The following is a 20089-nucleotide window of genomic DNA, read 5'->3' on the forward strand; positions in this document are numbered from 1 at the left end:
CAGGGTGTGTATGGGGGGGGGGGGGGGGGGCGGGGGCGGTTCCACGCACGCGCGGGTGGGCGGGGCGGGCGCGCGCCGATGACGCGTTGGCCGCGCGCCGCCGCCCTTGTCCGCGGATGAGTCGCTGCGCGTGGCCGCTGCTGCGGCGGCTCCCGGCGCGCGCCGCGCTCGCGCTCCGCCATGGCGGCGGCTCCGCTCCCCGCGCGCGCCCCGCCGCCTCCTCCTCGTCCTCCTCCTCAGCGAACGGGGACGGCGGCGCCTCCCGCGCCCCCGACACCTCGCTCTTCGTGCCCGTGCCGCTGAAACCCGGCCTCGGCGGCTCGGCCGAAGAAGATGTGGGCGCCGAGCTCACGCGGCCCCTCGACAAGGGTGAGTGCGGGCGGCACCGTGAGGGGACGGCGCGGGGGGCCCGAGACTCCGACCGTGAAGCCTCGGCCGCCCTCTGCCCGCCGCCGCTGGAGGCTGCTGAGGCCGCGCCTCGAGCCCTCTGGGCCGCTCGGCTCGGGAAGGGCGTTCGGGAGCTCGAGCCAGTCCGGGGAACGGGGCTGGGGCACGGGCTGGGCACAGATCGGGTGAGGAGCGGCTGGGGCTCGGCCAGGAGGAGAGCAGGTTCAGGGAACACCTCGCCTTCTCCTGCTCCCGGCCAGGAGCCTGGATGGGAATCAGGCTCTGCTCCTTAGGGAACGGCCTCAAGCTGTGCCAAGCGAGGCTTAGGTTGGACATCGGGAGGGATTTCTTCACCGGAAAAGTGAATAAAAAGTGGAAAGGGCTGGAGTCACCATCTCTGGAGGTGTCTAAGGACAGACTGCCTGTGGCACACACAAGTGGTGTTGGTCATAGGTTGGAGTCGGTGATCAAAGAGGTCTTTGTGGCTTAGCTGATTGTGTGATCCTGCTGCTCTGGGGCCCTTTCCTGGGCTCAGAAACACCCTCTGCCCTAAGGGCAGGGCTCCTTCCCTGCACCGTGTGTGACCTGTCGCTGGTTGTGCCCGTGAGGGTGAGGTGGGATGAAGGCTGTTGGGCGAGATGGCACCTGCATGCGGTGGGGTTCCTGGAGCTGTGCTGAGCAGGGTGATCCTTCCAGCTCAGGGTGTTCTGTGATTGCCCAGGGCCTGTAGGTGTCACCTATGTGCAGGAACCTCCGCTGGCCCTTCCTCCAGCCCCTGCTTTGTGCGGTCGGGATAAAGGTGCTTGGCTTGGGGCGTGCCCCGCAGCCAAACTGCATTCCAGAACCAGAGCTGTGTCTGAGCTTTAAAGACACGGTTTCCTCAGATATTGCTGTTACGGACCGAAGAGATTGTCTGTGTGTGAGTGTGCTTGGATGAGAAGTGGGTGAAGTGACAGGACAAGGGAGAATAGCTTCACATGGACAGAGGGTAGGTTTAGATTGGGTATTGGGAAAAAATTCTTCCCTGTGAGGGTGGTGAGGCCCTGGGGCAGGGGACTGCAGTGACATGGTCTGTAAGGTCCCTTCCAGCCCAGACAGATCTTATGACTCCACGATCTTTGAAGGTTTGGTAAATAAGAGCCAAGGTCTTGATTCTTTTGGTGTTTGCTGATCTGAAAGCATTAATGGTGCAAATGGAGATCTTTCACATCTTCTCGTAATTAAGTGTGGTGATGACATGTTATTTATCTTAACTCCAGAGTATAGGAGCATGGGCAAATTATCTTAATAGCTCACGACTGTGGAGAGAAGAATATCTGGCCTTGAAAGCTAAAAAATCCCAGTCAGGATGAAGAATCCTGAACAGCTGTAATGCGAAAATCTGCATTGTCAAACTTGGCTTTGGTATGTGTAGTGCATTCCTCAGTGCCAATAAAGGTGAATGATGTCTCCTTACTTGCACATTACCTGTTGTGTCATTTATTAGAGGAACAGTTATGCTGGATTTTCTTCAAAACAACAACTAAAATGCTCTGGGAAAATAAGTACAGATTCTCTTTGGTCTTTGCTAAGTTGTTGAGAACAGACTGGCTAAAATGATGTGGAAATAAACTATTTCAGACAGCCTGATGTTCTTCCCTGTGAGACTGTGTAACCTGTGTGGTGCTCATCTGGCTCTCTTTGTTGCTGTCAACAGTATTTTGAAAAAACAATAATGTATTTTAAAAGTATTGGTATTTTGAAACCTAATAATGTTAGAGAAGACTGGACAAAACCTTCTTTAACATGTAGCCATTTTTAAAAAATGAAATAAAAAGTCTTCCTCTGCTTCCCCCTTCAGGTTCTGACCACACACAGTATTATGCATCTTTTTTTTTAAATATTTTAAATGCAGCTAGTTTGTCAGATTCTGCTGCTCAGTACTGACTAGATTCAATAAGGATGTGTATTTTTGAGCTTTCTGGTTGCAGCTGGTGCAGAAACTTAGTTAGTGAGCATACCTGCAGTGTGAATCATCTTGTTAGCTTGTTACTTACTCAAGTGAGAGTGATTATAGTTTTCACTCTGGTCAAACACTGCTGGGAAGACTAAAGGTCTTTTTAGAAGCTTTTGTAAAGCCAGTTTTGTAAAAACTTCATTACAGACCTGGAATTAATTCACTGCTTCTGTTTTCCACAACTTCGTAGGGGATGTATCCCTGTTAGTGCTGATGGATGCTTTCAGTTTTGGTGTGTGTATCTTCTGCATCAGTTGTCACTGAGTGTCAGGGCTTGGTACACGCACAGGCTGCTTGGAGTGGACAATGGGAGTCCAATATTTGGGGAGGAATTGTGAAATAAAGCACCTCACTGCCCCAGTGGTTACAGACAGCCTGACCACAGTGGGGTGTTGGCATCAGAGATGCAGGGAAATGACTCCAAAGTCTTCTGCAAACAGGGTTGAAACATCTAAATGAATCTGATGATGCATTGGAGACTGAGTGATTTCTGAACTTTACTGCTGTCTTTTTACAGAGAACCTTAAAAGTGCTGCTGAGAAGTGAAAGTAATTGAGGGATAAGAGCTAAACCAGCTCTAGAATGAGAGTTAAACAAAGGGAGCTCTCAAAGCACGAGTGGATGGTCAAAGGGTGGTGATGAGACAGGACACAGATGCTCTATAAGCTCACGTGGCTGCAGTGCCAGTTTGTTTTGTTAGATTTTGCTCATTGTTGGACAGTGTTTGTGCTGGGGAAGGCTCCTGACCTTGGGCACACGGCGCCAATGTCACCGGCCTGGGATAGGAGCGTGTTTGGCACTGCCCTTTCAATGCTGTAGCGGGGCCAATGGGCTGTGAATTGAGCTGCAAAGCAGCACAGGGCTGAGGATGTGTCAGTGCTGGAGCTGCTTGGGGAGGCTCTGCAGGGCACTGAGCCCTGGGCTTGCTATCCTGCCCTGCTTGCCAGTCTGCCTTGGGTCTCAGGGCCCTTAAACGTGGATGTGGATGCCTTGCTAGGCAGTGTAATCCTGTAATCCTTGCTTCTTTGTTGCCTTTGGCAGCATTTCAGACACGAGTCAATCCATTCAAACACTCCTGTGGTCCTGTGGGATGTGCATTTAAATCTGCCCTATTCTTGTCAGCTGCTGATTTTCCTTGTGCCAAGGGGACTGTCTCTGTCCCAGCTTTTAGAGAGGCAATCTCTAAAAGAGATCTCTTTTAGAGAGGCAATCTTCCCATAATTGAAGGTTGATTTCCTGGGAGCTTTCCATGTTACAGAGAGCAGAGCCTGCCAGTGTTGTGTCCAGTGACTTGTGCTACATTTGTCACTCCCAGCATTTTATAATGCAGTGGTCACAGACTTGAGTTTGAAGAATAATGGAAGCTCATGAATAGGCCTTCATGACATTTCCTAGATTTTTTGTGAATTTGTGATCTGCTGTAGACGGAAAGGGGACACATCTTTTTGTACTGTCATTTAACTGATATTTAATGAACTAAAATCAGCATGTGCTTGAGTAAGTAGAATTTTGTTGCAACACTAAACTTGCCTTTTAGGAGAGGGAAAGAGTTTATTAAAAAGTTTAATAGATTTTATTCAAAGAAAGTTGAGTAATTTGTGATACATCTGAAGGAACTGTGGTTTTTGTCTTTTTTTCTTCCTTCCATTTATTTAACCTGAGACAAGAAAGAAACCTGATCTTTGTGAGGAGTCTGTCTGGGAAGCAGGGTGGAGAGAAGAACATGCCTCAGGATGTTGGTTAAAAGCTGTCACCAAGTAGCTCAAGCAGATTTGCTTTTCATATTAAAACCTCCTGATAGGTGCTGATAAAAAGCAAACAAAACCCCACCCCAAAACATTAATTAGTTTGTTCCATGACTTGTTAGCTGCACATTCCCATCTTTATGGTTTCCTATCAAGCACCAGGGGATGGCTGGCACCACCTTAGTGGCAGTTCTTACTCTGCTGTGTTTGAAGGTTGTTCTCCACAATAACCCCAATCTCACTCCATGATTTTATTTGATTTAGGGGGTGTTCATTTGTGTCTGTTGAGCATGGAAAGATTGCCTCTCTCCAGAGTATAAACCAGGATCTTTGGGCCAGGAGAATGTGATTAAATTTTGAGGAAGCTCTAAAAAAAGTTATTCTTTTTCTACAGGTGAAGTCCTAAAAAACTTAAATAAATTCTACAAAAGAAAAGAAATTCAAAGATTAGGAGCTGAAAATGGACTAGATGGTAAGAAAATAATTTAAGTTTATATTACTTTAATGTGAAATCTGTTTTGCTTCAAATATGGCATTAAATGTGATCTTTTTATCACAACACTGCTTCTTTACATTGTCTCTGCCACTTAGTTCAAGTAATCTTTATATTTACTTTTAATAGCTTATATTAAGCCACAAGTTTTTAATGAACTGCTTCAGTGTTTTATGGAGTGTTTACAAATAGTTTTCTGATCCTGGCCACATTAATTTTGTTCTTTTTCTTTTTTTTTCCCCCAGCTCGCCTCTTTCACCAGGCATTTATAAGCTTTAGGAAGTATATCATGGAATCCAGTTCTGTGAGTGCTGATTTGCATATTATTCTCAATGATATATGCTGTGGTGCAGGCAAGTATCTGGAATGCTTGTAAAGTAAAATGTGCATTTTTAATTGGTTTTGCCCTGTGTACATGTCGACTCCTACTGAGAATTATTATTCAATATGATAGAGAATTAATTCACTGCTGTCAGAAAGATTAAAAATCCCTGCTTCCCTATCAGAACCATCTGTGCCCATCCAAGGGAACGTTCAGTTGTTAAATCTTGCGAAGTGGAAATGCAAGATGTGTTAGCAAGAAGCAGCCTGTGGTTGCACAGCATCTGTTCAGGGCTGAAATGAAAAGTGCTGCTCTGTTTATTCCTCTCTTTGCAATCCAGCAGTCACTAGGGGGCACCTGGAGAGCTCTGACCTGGCTGGTGGCTCTGGGGACAGCTTTGTGACAGTGCTGTGTCCCCTGTGGCACCCGCAGGGGTGTCCTTGCCTGCTCCGTACATCCTGGGCTGGCATTACCAGCTCTTACTGGCAAGTGATGCCAGCTGGGAGCAGCAGGATCCACCCAGAAACCTTGTGGGATTGAATGATGGGAGCAGCAGGATCCACACAGAAACCTTGTGGGATTAAATGATGGCAGCAGCAGGATCCACACAGAAACCTTGTGGGATTTGCACAGTGAGATTTAATAATGGGAGCAGCAGGATCCACACAAAACCTTGTGGGATTTGCACAGTGGGATTGAATGAATGGAGCAGCAGGATCCACACAGAACCTTGTGGGATTGAATGATGGGAGCAGCAGGATCCACACAGAAACCCTGTGGGATTGAATGATGGGAGCAGCAGGATCCACACAGAAACCTTGTGGGATTGAATGATGGGAGCAGCAGGATCCACACAGAAACCTTGTGGGATTGAATGATGGGAGCAGCAGGATCCACACAAAACCTTGTGGGATTTGCACAGTGGGATTGAATGATGGGAGCAGCAGGATCTACACAGAAACCTTGTGGGATTGAATGATGGGAGCAGCAGGATCCACACAGAAAGCTTGTGGGATTTAATGATGGGAGCAGCAGGATCCACACAGAACCTTGTGGGATTGAATGATGGGAGCAGCAGGATCCACACAGAACCTTGTGGGATTGAATGATGGGAGCAGCAGGATCCACACAAAACCTTGTGGGATTTGCACAGTGGGATTGAATGATGGGAGCAGCAGGATCCACACAGAAACCCTGTGGGATTGAATGTTGGGAGCAGCAGGATCCACACAGAAACCTTGTGGGATTGAATGATGGGAACAGCAGGATCAACACAGAAACCCTGTGGGATTGAATGATGGGAGCAGCAGGATCCACACAGAAACCCTGTGGGATTTAACAGTGGGATTGAATGATGGGATTTTGAAGATTGCAGTGGCTGTGAGTTTTGCCTTAAAATGTAAATGTGTAGATTTTAAATGTTGGCCATCTTAGGAAATCGTCTCATTATATTTTTTGTGCATAAAATATTGCACAGGGTTTTCTCATTTCCACTCCTTATCTGGTTATAGATCACCATTGTGCCTTATAACTCATATACAGAAGTACTGAAATTTTTAAATTTGAGTTTTGCTTGTCCAAACATGATAATTTAATGTTCCACAGTTTTAAAAAATTTCCACAGTGATTTTTTATTAATTGAATAATAATTCTCAATTTAACCTCCCCCAAAATCAAACATCCCCCCCAACAAAACGAAAACACTCCAAGAAACCCCAAACCACTGCTTTTTCTTTGTGTGTGTGTATGTTTGATAATAACAGAGGCTTAGATCAAGGCAGTTCTTTGAAATGCTAAGAGAGCTGGACAGTAGGAGTGGGACCTGAAATGGGACCTTTAAGGCCCACATGTCTACTGTGCAGACATTCAGAAGAATGAACCTGGATTTCTCTTCTGAGTTGATTTTAGAATTTGGAACCAGCATTCTAAGTCTTGGTAGCTTGGAGAAGCTGCAAATCTGTTTTTCTCTGTTTATTCTTAAAAGCTCTTTAAAAGATTCTCCTTGTCCTTCTCCTTCTCCTTCTCCTCCTTCTCCTCCTTCTCCTCCTTCTCCTCCTTCTAGTCCATATACTTGTGTTAGTTTCCCTTTCTGCCACTGAAGTAATTACTGAATTTTGTGGACAGCCAGAGTTGAAAGGATTATATAAGTGTGGGGTGGAAATGGTAGAAAATACTTTTCAAAGTTTTTAATGAAGGCAGACACTCAGACAAGCACAGAAAGTTTCTGAAAAGGATTTGTTCCTCCAGGTCACGTGGATGATCTGTTCCCGTTTTTCCTGAGGCACGCCAAGCAGATCTTCCCCATGCTGGACTGCATGGATGATCTGCGCAAGATCAGCGACCTGAGGCTGCCCCCAAACTGGTCAGTGTGCTCCAGGGGCTGCCCTGGTTCCTTTTCCTACTGCCATGGAATTCCAGAGTCTGTAGGTTTCAGCATTTTCACTGCTTTTCTCTGTTTGTGCAGTAATTTGTGTCAGGAACTCTTGTTGCAATGAATTAAAAAGAAAATAAGTTATATCAGCTATGAAAGTCACTGAGTTGCTTTTCCAGGAAGATGTGTTTGGGAGGTAGCACATCAAAACATTAAAATATTGATAAGCTCAAGGAGAGAGAATTGCAGGAATAATAAGAATTATTTTGAACACAATGTGTGAATTTCACTCTGAATCTTTGAAAGCATTGTGTGACTCAGAAGATCAATATGTGAGACACAGTAACCTCTTTATACTGTCTCTAAGAACTTGATATTATTGCTTTCAACACACATTAAAATTATTAATGAATAAATGCTTGATATAATTTCCAGTTTCTCCCGAATCAGTATCCAGATAATGTTCAACAGATCTCATTTTTTCTCATTTTTACTTAGAAGTTCTGTAGGCAAATAGGCTGAGCAGAGTGAATATACTGAAATCTACTTTTGTTGTCTTTCCTTTAGGTATCCAGATGCCAGAGCTATTCAGAGAAAGATAATATTCCATGCTGGTCCTACAAACAGTGGAAAAACTTACCATGCCATCCAGAGATTTTTGTCAGCCAAATCTGGAATATACTGTGGTCCACTAAAACTTCTGGCTCATGAGATCTTCCAAAAGAGTAATGATGCTGTCAGTATGTCATATTACTTACCAACACCCTTGGTTCTGGAACAGTCTCATGCATGCATGTCTGTGAAGTTCTGTGGTGCCCCCAGGTGCTCCTGGAGCCCTTTGCTTGCAGTGCTGGCAGCTCCTGTGGAATCAGTTGTGCATTTCTGCTGTGGCTGCACAATGGAGCAGTGCTGTCCCCAGAGCCTGTGCTGTGCCATCCTCCCTGTGCCTGCCTCTGTTCCTCTGGGGTTTGTTGCTCCCTGGGTTAGCCAGGTGCTGCTATCAGGTTTTTCAGTCTTCCTTTGCCCATGACCTTTATTATAGCTTGTACCCAAAAAAATACTCTTGCTTAACTGCCCTCAACCTTCTGCTTCAATGTATAAATGTATTTCACTTCACCATCCTTGAAAAATTCTGCAGATTCAGATGTGTTGAAAGCAGAGCTGTGCTAGAGGAAATTCTCAATAGTGTTTCATTTGGCATGTTTTTGGAGGTTCCTCACCAGTGTGTTTCCAGTTGCAGAGAGCCAGACCAGTTCTGAAGCACTACAACCACACATCCCATGTTAACTCAGAACAGTGTGTGTGTACAGCACTGATGTTGTGATTTCCCTTTTTCTGATGTAGAATTTGTAACTCCTAGCAACACATCAGAAAGATTGTTCAGTCCTAGGAGACAGCTGCAATGTAGCACATGTGCTCACAGAGTGACTGTGGGTGCAGTCAGTGCTGTTCCTTGTTCTCCCACGTGTTCAGTGTGTGTGAGAACTTTTCACTGGCTGGTTCCTGGATCGTGGATCATGTTTGGGCCCTTGGGGCTTGAACAGGGCTTCCAGCAGGGCCCTGTATGGCTGTGGGTATGGATGGAGCAGCCAGCAGCACCAAGGAGGGTGGGGCTGGCAGGGTGGTGGCCTCAGCTGTCTCTCACAGCTGATCCTCAGGAGCTCTTGCTGTGTGAGCATGAGGCAGCAGGGCAATTGCCAAAGGAGCTTGTGAGGCTCCTTCACTGCTGGGCCTTGCTCTGTGAGCCCCTTGTGCTCTTCTAACAGTTCTTTGGTGGCAGATGGGACAGCTCTGAAATGCTCAGGGAAGGTGTGACCTCCTGCAGGGGTAGGGGAAGGTATCTAATTACAGACACCACCTCTTCATTAAACCTCCACTGTGACAGGACTTAAATACAAGGCACAAGTCTCTCAAGGCTGAGCAGTTATTTCCTGGATAACTGCTTTTACACTGTAAGAAACTGTGTTTGTCCTCTTGGAAGGGGGATTCTTTCATGTTCAAAAACTTACCCTGAGATTTGTGAATGCCCTCAGAACGTGCCCTGTGACCTGGTGACAGGAGAAGAGCGTCTCTTTGCCAATGAGGACTCCAGACAGGCTCCTCACGTCGCTTGTACCATTGAAATGTGCAGCACTAACACACCTTGTAAGTACAGAGAGTTGTTTCTGTCCTATCTGTGGTATCCTTGTGTGTGTTTGTTATTCCTTGGACTCAAAAATAGCTGAGCTCTTCTTTTTCACTCTTATTTCAACAATTCCTAAACTATGATCAGTTCAAGAAACATGGATCATCTCAGAATAGTTTTTTGGTGATAGAGGATTAGCTTTGTTTGAGCAACCTTTTTTAAGAAACCTTTAAAATTCCTTCAATTCCTTCATGTCTTGTACTGCTGTTCTAGATGCTCTTCCTTGGTGCATCATATTTTTCTTTTTTTTTTTGTTTTTTTTTTTTTTTTTTTTGTTTTAAGATGAAGTGGCTGTGATTGATGAAATTCAGATGATCAGAGATCCTGCCAGAGGCTGGGCTTGGACAAGAGCCCTTCTAGGTAAGCTTGGTGGTGTTGGCAGTGAATTAGCTTAATGGCACATGAAGTACAAGCTTAGCACTTGGTAGAGTCAGTAGTGGTTATGTGATGCAAAATAAATTATTTGTTTTTAATGTCTTCCCACAGCAAGTTAGAGATACTCTGCCTCAAAGGGTTTGTCTGCATGATAGGAAGCTACCTGTTGTGTTTTGCTTAACAAATGGGGTCTTCAAAATTGTGTTCAAATGCCTCTTATTTTTCCTTCCCTGGATAATAGGGAGTCTTTACTACATTGTGTCTTTACATTGACTATTTCCAAGAAATATGCTTTTCTGTTCAATTAAAACAACACCAGTTTTTGAGATGGTACCTTTGTAGAGATTGTGCTAAATAATGGTAACTTTGAATATTTTATAGTGTTAATTTCAAATGGCTCATTTATAGAGCTGCATCAATCTGTTATGTTCTTACAACAATGCTTATTTTGCTAACTTAAGAATATTTCTAGAGGAATTTTGGAAACATTTTTCCTCATATTTGGAACAGAAGTTTGGATTCTGATTCCCTCTTGACCCTTTCTTTCATTGCTTTTGATTCTAAGTTCAGCAGATTTGTCACACTTCCTTTTACTTCCTGTTTTTCCCTTTTGTGTTCTGACTGAATTAGAGGTGAATTCATGCAGAAAACAAAACCCCTCAGTTCTGCTATGGTTTGGGAGTTAGTAAAAGATGAGTAGTAAGTAAAACATACTCAGATCTTTGCTCCATTTGTTCAGTGGCTGGGGGTACCTCTTGTTTTGGCTGAGAGGGTGCAGGGAGGTATTGGCTGCTCTGATTGTCACACTGATGAATTGTCAATCACCTGCTGGTAAGAGATCAAGAGCAGCTCTAGGGGAAATAGTGTATTGTGGGAGAGGCTATGGGTGCAGGTTTGGCTCATTGAAGGAGGTGAAACACAGTGTTCACTGTGTTTAGCAACTAAAATATGACTTTTTTATACCTTAAGAGCCAGCTAAAGCTACTGTTGTATATAAACAAGTAACATTTTGCTTTTTATTTCACTGGGCTTTGTTCAGGCCTCTGTGCAGAAGAAATCCACGTTTGTGGAGAACCTGCTGCTATTGACTTGGTGACAGAGCTCATGTACACTACAGGGGAGGAAGTTGAAGTAAGTAATTCTGGGAAGCTGTGAGCACAATGTCAGGTTCTCTTTTGCTGTAAAACAGGAAAAAATGTAGGGTCCTTTTGGGGATGTCACTGCTCAAAGTTGTCCTGCAGGAAGTCTTGTTGTGACCATGTTTGCAGGGGTCTGAGGGTGAGGGAAGAGATGAGAATGTTGACTCCATGTTTCAGCAGGCTTGATTTATTATTCTATCATATATATTACATTAAAACTATATTAAAAGAATAGAAGAAGGGATTTAATCAGAAGGCTGGCTAAGAATAGAAAAGGAATGGAATGATAACAAAAGCTTCTGTCTCAGACAGAGAGCCCGAGCCAGCTGACTGTGATTGGCCATTAATTAAAACAACCACATGAGACCAATGACAGATGCACCTGTTGCATTCCACAGCAGCAGATAATCAATGTTTACATTTTGCTCCTGAGGCCTCTCAGCTTCTCAGGAGGGAAAATCCTAAGGAAAGGATTTTTCAGAAAATACCATTTCTATGGTCTTGTTAAACTGTTTTTCAATTTCTGTAAAGCAAAGATGTTGCAAAGTTCTTTCCTTCCCTTTTTAAATAGTGGTACTGTTTTTCTGTGAGAAGAAAAGTGGTTTGCCGAGTTCCCTTTAGGGGATGCTGCAGCTGGTACAGCTGTTTATGGGCTTTTACAGCTCTGATCTTCCAGGGGGTACAGTGCATGCTGACTTTACAGGATGCACTGCTGGTTAGGCTCTATATGATGGAATTTGAGCTTAAAAAGTATCCTTTTGGACAACTTGGATTGTAGGTGAGGAACTACGAGCGGCTGACTCCCCTGACTGTGCTGGATTATGCCTTGGAGTCCTTGGACAACCTCCGTGCTGGGGACTGCATTGTGTGCTTCAGCAAGAATGACATTTACTCTGTCAGCCGCCAGATTGAGGCCAGAGGATTGGAATGTGCTGTCATCTACGGCAGCTTGCCCCCAGGTAAAGCCCTGTGCTTTTATTGGGTTCTGCTTCCTGTGCTTTCCTTAGGAGAAACCCCCAGTACTGCTTGCTTTATGGCAAAATAAAGCACTGCTGGTTTCCTAGTTTGGCTTCTTTATATGGCTAGAGAAAGTAATCAGCTTTCATTGGCTGGTGTTTTAATCTTGGGATTAGACCTTTATTATGTACTTAATTTTGGTCTTCAGATAGATATAATTAAATGAGGTCTATCCACAGCTCTGGGAATGATTTAAATCCCTCCTGCCTCCTCCTCCCATCTGGCCAAATACCAATCAAATACCAATTTATTTATTTTCTTCCTCAGCCTATTATAATGACATTGGACTTAGTGATATGTTGTCTAAATTTTGTATGGAGTTTGCAATGTGAAGTGTTCTGTCATTCTGTTTTAGGAACAAAGCTTGAACAGGCAAAGAAATTCAATGATCCTGATGATCCTTGCAAAATTTTAGTTGCTACAGATGCAATTGGAATGGGACTCAATTTGTAAGTACTTGCAGCAGGTTATGGTATTTTTATTTTCCTTCAGGTGTGGTGGCCACATTAATTTCTTTGCTTTTTTGTCTCCCCAGTCTGATTGTTGTTGTTAACTTATCTGAATATCTGCTGTGTTAGATAACACAGTACATACATTTCAGTTTTGAAGTAGTGATCAGTTTGGTTAGGCAGAACTAGGCTTTAGTTTTAAAAGTTACTCCAGAGCTAAATGGCTCCCTGGGCCTGATTCAGTGTGGTAGTTGGCCATGGATGACAGGGCCTACTGGAGTCAAATGGGCTGGGTTGTCAGAGTTATCATTCTCTTGCATTTCTGAAATACAGAGCAAGCTCAGCCCAGTGCCAGGTGTATTCCATTGGTGAGGGACATGCAGTCACATCACTACAAACTGCTGAGGCACGTGCTGGTGAATGGATTGGGAGGCAATTAGGACATGACTGATGTGTGCAGGGATGATTATTCTCCTGCCAGTAGCCTTCTGCCCTTTAGAATATGCTGTGTCCATAAGTAGTATTTGTGATACCCTAATTTATAGAGGAGAAAAAAACTTATAAAAGAGCAAAAAGCTTTAATTCTTCGTATTGGAAGTAATTAGCAAAAAAAGGATTGCTCTTTGTTTTGTTGATCTGTTTCAGGTGCATAAGAAGAATAATTTTTAACTCCATAGTGAAGCCGACAGTGAATGAGAAGGGGGAGAAGGAAATCGACACCATCACCACGTCGCAGGCGCTGCAGATCGCGGGCAGGGCCGGCCGCTTCGGCTCCTCCTTCAGGCAGGGCGAGGTCACCACCATGCACCGCGACGACCTCGCCCAGCTCAGGGACATCCTCAGGGAGCCTGTGCCCCCTGTCCAGGTGAGGGCCAGCCTGTGCTCTGGGGCTGCATTCTGAAACCCTGCTCCTGTTATTGTTCCTTCTGTTTGCCACCCATAAAAATGAGTTGTGCCACGGTGACTTTGGGTATACGTCCTGTTTGGAGACTTGTGGCGTTCACATTCTCTGAACATGATTCCTTCACCCAGGGTTTTTCTCCTGGGAAGCTGAAAAGAGAAAAGGAAAACAATTCTTAGCTCATTTGCTTCTCCTGTGTTGTGCTCATGTGGAATGTGTTTGGAGATTGTTTACCCACAGGTGATTGTTACATTGGATTTCAGTGTGAGTTGTTTTCTCTCTTTGGCCAATCAGGGCCAAGCTGTGCTGGGACTCTGGAAAGAGTCAGGAGTTTTCATTATTAGCTTTTAGCCTTTTGTAAGTGTCCTTTCTGTATTCTTTAGTATAGTATAGTATTCTTTAATACTATACTATAATTATACTATACTATACTATACTATACTATACTATACTATACTATACTATAATTATACTATGCTATACTATTATTATACTATGCTATTATTATAATATAGTATAATAATACTATACAATAGTATATATAATATATTATTATACTATTATATTGTTATAATATAGTGTAATAAAGTAATTAGCCTCTTGAGAACATGGAGTCAGATGCAGCATTCTCTCCCCTCATCAGTGGACCTGCATTTACAATAAACACTTGTGTTTTTATATGAAATCTACTCTTTTAAGAATTAAAAGCTCCAGCACAAAAGCTCTTAAGTTTCAGCTAAGTGTGCTTAATAAACTGGAGTCTGCAGGATGCTTTGGTTTCTTGCATTTTGTCTTTCAATGTGTTGTTTCTGGTGGATTAACTTTGAACAATGTTGAGAATTAATGGAATTTTTTTTCTTTATTTTCCATTTAGGCAGCTGGACTACATCCTACTCCTGAGCAGATAGAAATGTTTGCTTATCATCTTCCTGATGCCACTCTGTCCAACTTGATTGTAAGGATGATCAAAATATTAGCTTCTTTAAAAATGGAGTATCACTGATAGTCATTGCTTTGTACAAACCTGCCCTTGGGAGGCCTGACAGCCTTGTGTGTATTTTTTTATCAATTGGATTCTTCTCTCTGCCACACAAGTGATTTCAGACAGGTTTAGGATGTTCAACTTTTCTGTGCTAGACTTGGAAGTTTTGAAACATGTCAGTCATTTTTACATGTGTTTAAAACTGTGCAGGCAGCTTTTTCATTCCAGCTTTTCTGAATTTTAAATGGAGATATTTAGGTCTAAGGCTGAAGATATAAGAGATCTAAAATTCGATAAATTATTTGAAAATTCCTAGAAAACTGGTTATGTCAGATTTCCACATATCTGATATCTACTGATTGTTTTTCCTGTTTCTGTGGATTTTGTGGTAAAACTGTGTAACTTCTAGAAAACTGATTTTATGGGATCCATTTGATCTCCTCTTTAGATAGATACTTGTTCTTTTGGATGTACCTAAACATTATAAAGTAGAAATTAAGATTCTAATACTGTATTAAAAAATCATTATCACAGCTTTTAGTAAACTGAGAAATCCTTGGCAGCTTTCATGGTTTTAAATGGGCATTATTGTTGCTGCTGATCTGCTGTTATGTAGCAAAATGCAGATTTTTAACCTTGACATAAAAGATTATACCTGGAGACCTCCTGGAAGACTTAGCCTGGTAGGGTAACAGCACATCTTTAAAATTTTTAAATTAGCAGTTTCTGGGCTAACATAGTAGTGTTAAGATAAAAACCTTGTGTTGTTTTTCATCTCTTAAATATTCAGTCACATATTTAATTAAAAAGCTCATAGTTTCTTTGAAGATGTTTTTAAAAACGTCTGTCAAAGATTTGCATTACACAAATTATTTTGGGGACCCATAAAACTCCCCCTGCAGGGTGCACTGCATCTTCCATTTCTCCAGACCTTGAGTGTGTCTCATGTTTTCTTTGAACTCCTCTATTGCAATACTGTATTTAGCTTGTGTTTTCTTTCTTTCTAAAATAGATCTGATCCTGACATTGAGCTAAAAATACCTCAATTATTGAGTTGCATGCTGTAAAATTATCTTTTTGGGTCATGCTAAGTGAAAACCTGGAGAAATGTCTAAAGATAGTGGTGACTGGTTCCTGTGGTGGTGTTCTTTGTAACTGAAATGTACCCTTCCAGAAGTTTATTATTTAGGAGACTGATTCAAAGTGTTTAAATAAAGTGTAGTGTGTTGTGTCTTCTCCTCTGTATTGGAGAAATTAATGCAAATTCTGCTAAAAGAGCAGGAGGAGCTCCCCTGCCCACTTTTTTATTACTGTTGTCAAATTTGAGGGTTTTTAATTGTTCTTTCAGTATAACTAGTCTTTCAAACTCTAAATAACTTTTTGCTCTGGTAAGACAAAGTTGAAGAAGCCTGTCCTGTACTAACATTCTCACATTTGGTTTTCTTTCCCCAGGATATCTTTGTGAGCCTCTCCCAGGTCGATGGGATGTACTTTGTCTGCAATATTGATGACTTTAAATTCCTGGCAGATATGATTCAGCACATTCCACTCAATCTGAGATCACGATACGTCTTCTGCACTGCACCCTTGAACAGGAAAGAGCCTTTTGTGTGCACCACTTTGCTGAAGGTCAGCTATTTTTTTCCCCTCAAAACATGTGGTGTTTATATTGGACCAAGAGGCTTTTGGTGCACTGGGACTGTATCTAGCTGCTGGATTTGTTGTGGGATTTTCTATCACATCATTTGAGAGCATTCCTCAACTGCTCACAGGCAGCATTAAGGGATATAAAATAGCTGGGCATGTATTGAATTCTTCACTGTTTTTATTGACCAAAGCTTTTAACCTCTGAAAACTGGTTCTCATGATGGAAATTAAAGTTGAGATGGCTTCTCTGCTGTTTTCTGCTCTGAAAATCCTACTGCTTGTCCTTGTCTGTCAGCTCTGGACTGGCAGGGATGAGAGTGGTGTTCCCTGGTCACTTGTGCACTGTTAAGCTTTGCACTAGCATGTTCCTAAAAGCAGTCATTAACACCAAGTTACTGCTCCTGTGAGCTGTTGGCTTGCCAACAGAAGTAGGGAATGTGTTAAGGGTGATTGCTGGTGCTATAATACAGTTACACAGAATTTAAACCTCAGACAACACAGAGCTGTAAGTGGCTCTCAGAATTATGTCACTTTATTTTCCAGGCCTGCATGAATTGGTTTTGCTGTGCCCCAGGAGTGATTATTTTGAGCAATTTGTAGTTCAGCTGATTTTTCAGTTTTGCAGGTTTAATAGTAATGTCACTTGGGACTGTTTGTTAGACAGTATTGCCATTGTACCCTTTTTAAAGACTGCATTAAACTTTTAAAATAGTATAAATGAAACTGATGTGGTGCTCTCATGTCACAAATATTAGAACCCTGCTTTTCAAAAATGGCTAAAAATCTTTAAAAAATGAGTGATTGATTAAAGAGTTGAAAAAAGTGCTTCCTTAGGAAAATGCTGAGCTTTTGAATTCCAGGTAGTGAAAGTGCAGAGGGGCATAATGCAGTGTTAGAGGGAGGCAGGCTGTTGTCAATGCTTGTGAGAATTTAAGCCCCGTTCCTTGGCCAAGAAAACCCAATTTAGTATCAGCCAGATAGGAAGCACTTATTCCAAGTCATGAGTACTCTTGAAAATTTTAGATTTAAATCTTACTTGACTTGTTTTTCTGTTAGTTGAAGAGCTGAGGTGTCTGGGTTTCAGAAGAGTGGATTTCTAGGGCAGATTAATCTGCGTGTTTCCTAAACTAGGGAATAATACATTTAATATTCCAAACTCTGGCAACCTTGAAACAAGATAATTCACCAAATAGGGTGAGGAGGATTAAAAAAGACACAAAGTCCATTTGCTTTGCTAGATGCAGTCAAATGCCTTCAGTGTTACACTTTTCTGCATAGCTCTGTGCTTTTGTTGCTTAACTCTGTGCATGGCCCGTGGACAAATTGTGTTAATGAGGCCCTGGAAAGGAGAGGTGACTCCTGTGTTGGGTAATTAAGTAAAAGAATGTGTGGCATTTGGGTTGTGTAAAACAAAGCAGGTGTTTATGGAGTATTCTGTGCATACAGACTCTGGAGGATTGAACTCTTTGGGGATCTCTTGTGTTTGGTTTTCAGTTTGCTCGGCAGTTCAGCAGGAATGAGCCGCTGACGTTCGACTGGCTCTGCCGCCACACCAAGTGGCCCTTGGCTGCTCCAAAGAACATCAAGGAGCTGGTACACCTCGAAGCTGTGCATGATGTTTTTGACCTCTATCTGTGGTTAAGGTACTGTCTTTGTGCTTGAAGACTTTATTTTTTTCCTGTTATTTATGACTTGCAGTCCTAGAAGTGCAGTGTCTTGAAGCCTGTCGCAGACATCTTTTATGGAAAATCCTTTCCTTAGGATTTTTCCTCCTGAGAAGCTGAGAGGCCTCAGGAACAAAATGTAAACATTGATTATCTGCTGCTGTGGAATGCAACAAGTGCATCTGTGAGTGGCCCATGGTGGATGTTTGTAATTAATGGCCAGTCACAGTCAGCTGGCTCGGACTCTGTGAGAGTCACAAACTTTTGCTATCATTCCTTTTCTATTTTTTGCAGGCCTTCTGATGAAATCCTTTCTTTATTCTTTTAGCATAGTTTTAATATAATATATATCATAAAATAATAAATCAAGCCTTCTGAAACATGGAGTCAGATCCTCGTCTCATCCTTCATCCTAAGACCCCTGTTGGCCCATATGTGCATGGAGCAGGATGGGCTCCTTTGGCCTTTTAGAGGCCAGATCTTGACAAATCAGTGTTGAGGGAGTGAGTTCTGCAGGCAGCAGTGTGTGACTTGCAGAAGGAGAAGGGTAGAAACAAGGACTGGAGCAGCTGAAATGCAAATTAAAATACGTATTCCCATGCAACATGTAATGAATATTCATTTTACTTAGTCCATAGCCCACGTTTGTCCCAGTGAGAAGGTTTAACTGTGTGTCCTTTTGCCTCCCTTCAGTTACCGCTTCATGGACATGTTCCCTGACGCTGCCCTCGTGAGGGACATCCAGAAGCAGCTGGATGACATTATCCAGATTGGTGTCTGCAACATCACAAAGCTGATCCGAGCCTCCCAGTCTGCAGCTGCCCCTGGCACAGCTGAGGCGGTGGCAGAAGATTTTCCTCTCTCAGGGACTCAGAGGGAGCCCAGGGCGGTGTCGGAGCGCCACGGCGCGGCCTCCACGGAGGCTCTGTCCATCGCAGTGGAGGCTGCCGGGCTCAGGAGAGCCAAGAGCACGAGAGCCTCCCGGCTGGGGGGCAGGCAGGAGGAGCTCAAAAGCTACGGCCGGGGATCCCTTGCCAACAGACTGCTGAGGGAGGGACTTCTGACCCAGGAAATGCTGAGACAGCTGGAGAGTGAGTGGCAGGATCAGCACAGGAATGGTAGATACGGCTTTGGCTCAAAGAGAGATGATCAGCATAGTTCAAAGGAAACAAGGAAAAAGAGAAAATAGAACCGTGCCCTAATTCTGTTTAGTTTTTATTCATAAAATAAAATACTATTTTAATAACTTCTTTGGCATTTCATGTTTACACTGCTGCAGCTCCTTGATGCTTTTCCTTCTCCTGTGACCAGTAATGTGAAGCACTCAGAGAACTGGACTCTTCAAAGCTCAGAGGCCATAAGTTTGTTTTAACCACTTTCAATCATGGTGATCAGCATCAGTGTATGATCTACTGCTGTGTGAAAATTTGAACTTGGTGTCTTCTTGCAGGATATCCTCTCATCATCAATAAATGTCAGAAATTTCACTAGTAATGAATTAGCTACTCATTCCACCCCTTCCCAAAGGGCAGAGTTTAACAGACCACAAACAAGTGATGAACAGCCTAGAACAAAATTGGCTTAGAATGGTGATGGGAGTCGTGTGCCTCTAACCATTGTGTCCTGTGAAAATGTGTAAGGAGGTTAAAATCATTTGTGGTAATGTGTCAGGAGTGATGGAATTCTGGCCACAAGAATTTTGGAGTGAATTTCAGTTACTGTCATCTGGTTTTCAGCTTTAAGGTGGGCATTTGAGCTCCCAGTTTGGATGCTGGAGAGTGGAGAGAATCAGATGCTGAAACTGCTGTGCATTTACAGAAGGGGTTTCAGCACTTCCCAGGGTGGATGTGCAAACCACTGTTTGAAACCCCCTGGGTTGTCCACCATGGACAACTCTCATTTTCTCTGGCTTGTGGGAGACCCACACTGATGTTGTGCTTCTGTTAGGCTGAATTTGTGCTTTACTCACACGGTAAGCTGAGTGCTAGTGTATATTTTTGAGCAAGGAAAGAGTGTCTGGGACTTCAGGGTGTAAGCCAGCCTTGTGTTTCAGCACCAAGCCCTGCAATAAAGAAGCTAAATGACTATAAGCATTCTTTTTTGTGTTTTGCTGAGATTAGCACTTTGCTTAACTCGCTGCTTGTTTCCATAGGGACTCCATAGTAACTGTTGTAGGAGCTCTGAAGTTTATTCAGGCGTTTCCAGGCTGACTTTATGGAAGTTTTCTTTTCTTCTGGGCTAATGGTGTGGCTGTCATTGACTCCCATTAGAATGGCTGCCAGATTGGTCCCATGTGCTACAATCTGGACTGCTGTGGTGCAGTTACCCCAACTAACCATTTTTAATCTGCCTTGTAGGGCTGTGCTGAAGCTTTATTTTTAAGCAACAACAACACTGTTCTCTTGATCTGGGAATC

The 20089-nt window shown here is 43.3% G+C and overlaps 1 protein-coding gene across 2 annotated transcripts; it reads left to right on the forward strand.

The window, feature by feature from the left end:
- Positions 1 to 81: 81 nt before the first annotated feature.
- SUPV3L1 (Suv3 like RNA helicase) lies at positions 82 to 19160 on the forward strand. Of its 2 annotated transcripts, XM_074544446.1 has the most exons (15): positions 82 to 369; positions 4523 to 4600; positions 4867 to 4974; positions 7191 to 7305; positions 7882 to 8050; positions 9348 to 9459; positions 9782 to 9859; positions 10914 to 11005; positions 11792 to 11972; positions 12386 to 12479; positions 13125 to 13344; positions 14255 to 14335; positions 15815 to 15991; positions 17504 to 17652; positions 18367 to 19160. In XM_074544446.1, exons 1-15 carry the CDS (start codon positions 117 to 119, stop codon positions 18860 to 18862), a joined length of 2403 nt encoding a protein of 800 aa, XP_074400547.1. In that variant the 5' UTR covers positions 82 to 116; the 3' UTR covers positions 18863 to 19160. The 2 variants fall into 2 exon arrangements, with proteins under 2 accessions (XP_074400547.1, XP_074400548.1); XM_074544447.1 differs by lacking the exon at positions 82 to 369 and having other exon boundaries at positions 4522 to 4600; positions 4867 to 4925.
- Positions 19161 to 20089: the final 929 nt, after the last annotated feature.

Source organism: Zonotrichia albicollis, chromosome 7 (assembly GCF_047830755.1).
Source record: "Zonotrichia albicollis isolate bZonAlb1 chromosome 7, bZonAlb1.hap1, whole genome shotgun sequence".
NCBI classification, from domain to species: domain Eukaryota; kingdom Metazoa; phylum Chordata; class Aves; order Passeriformes; family Passerellidae; genus Zonotrichia; species Zonotrichia albicollis.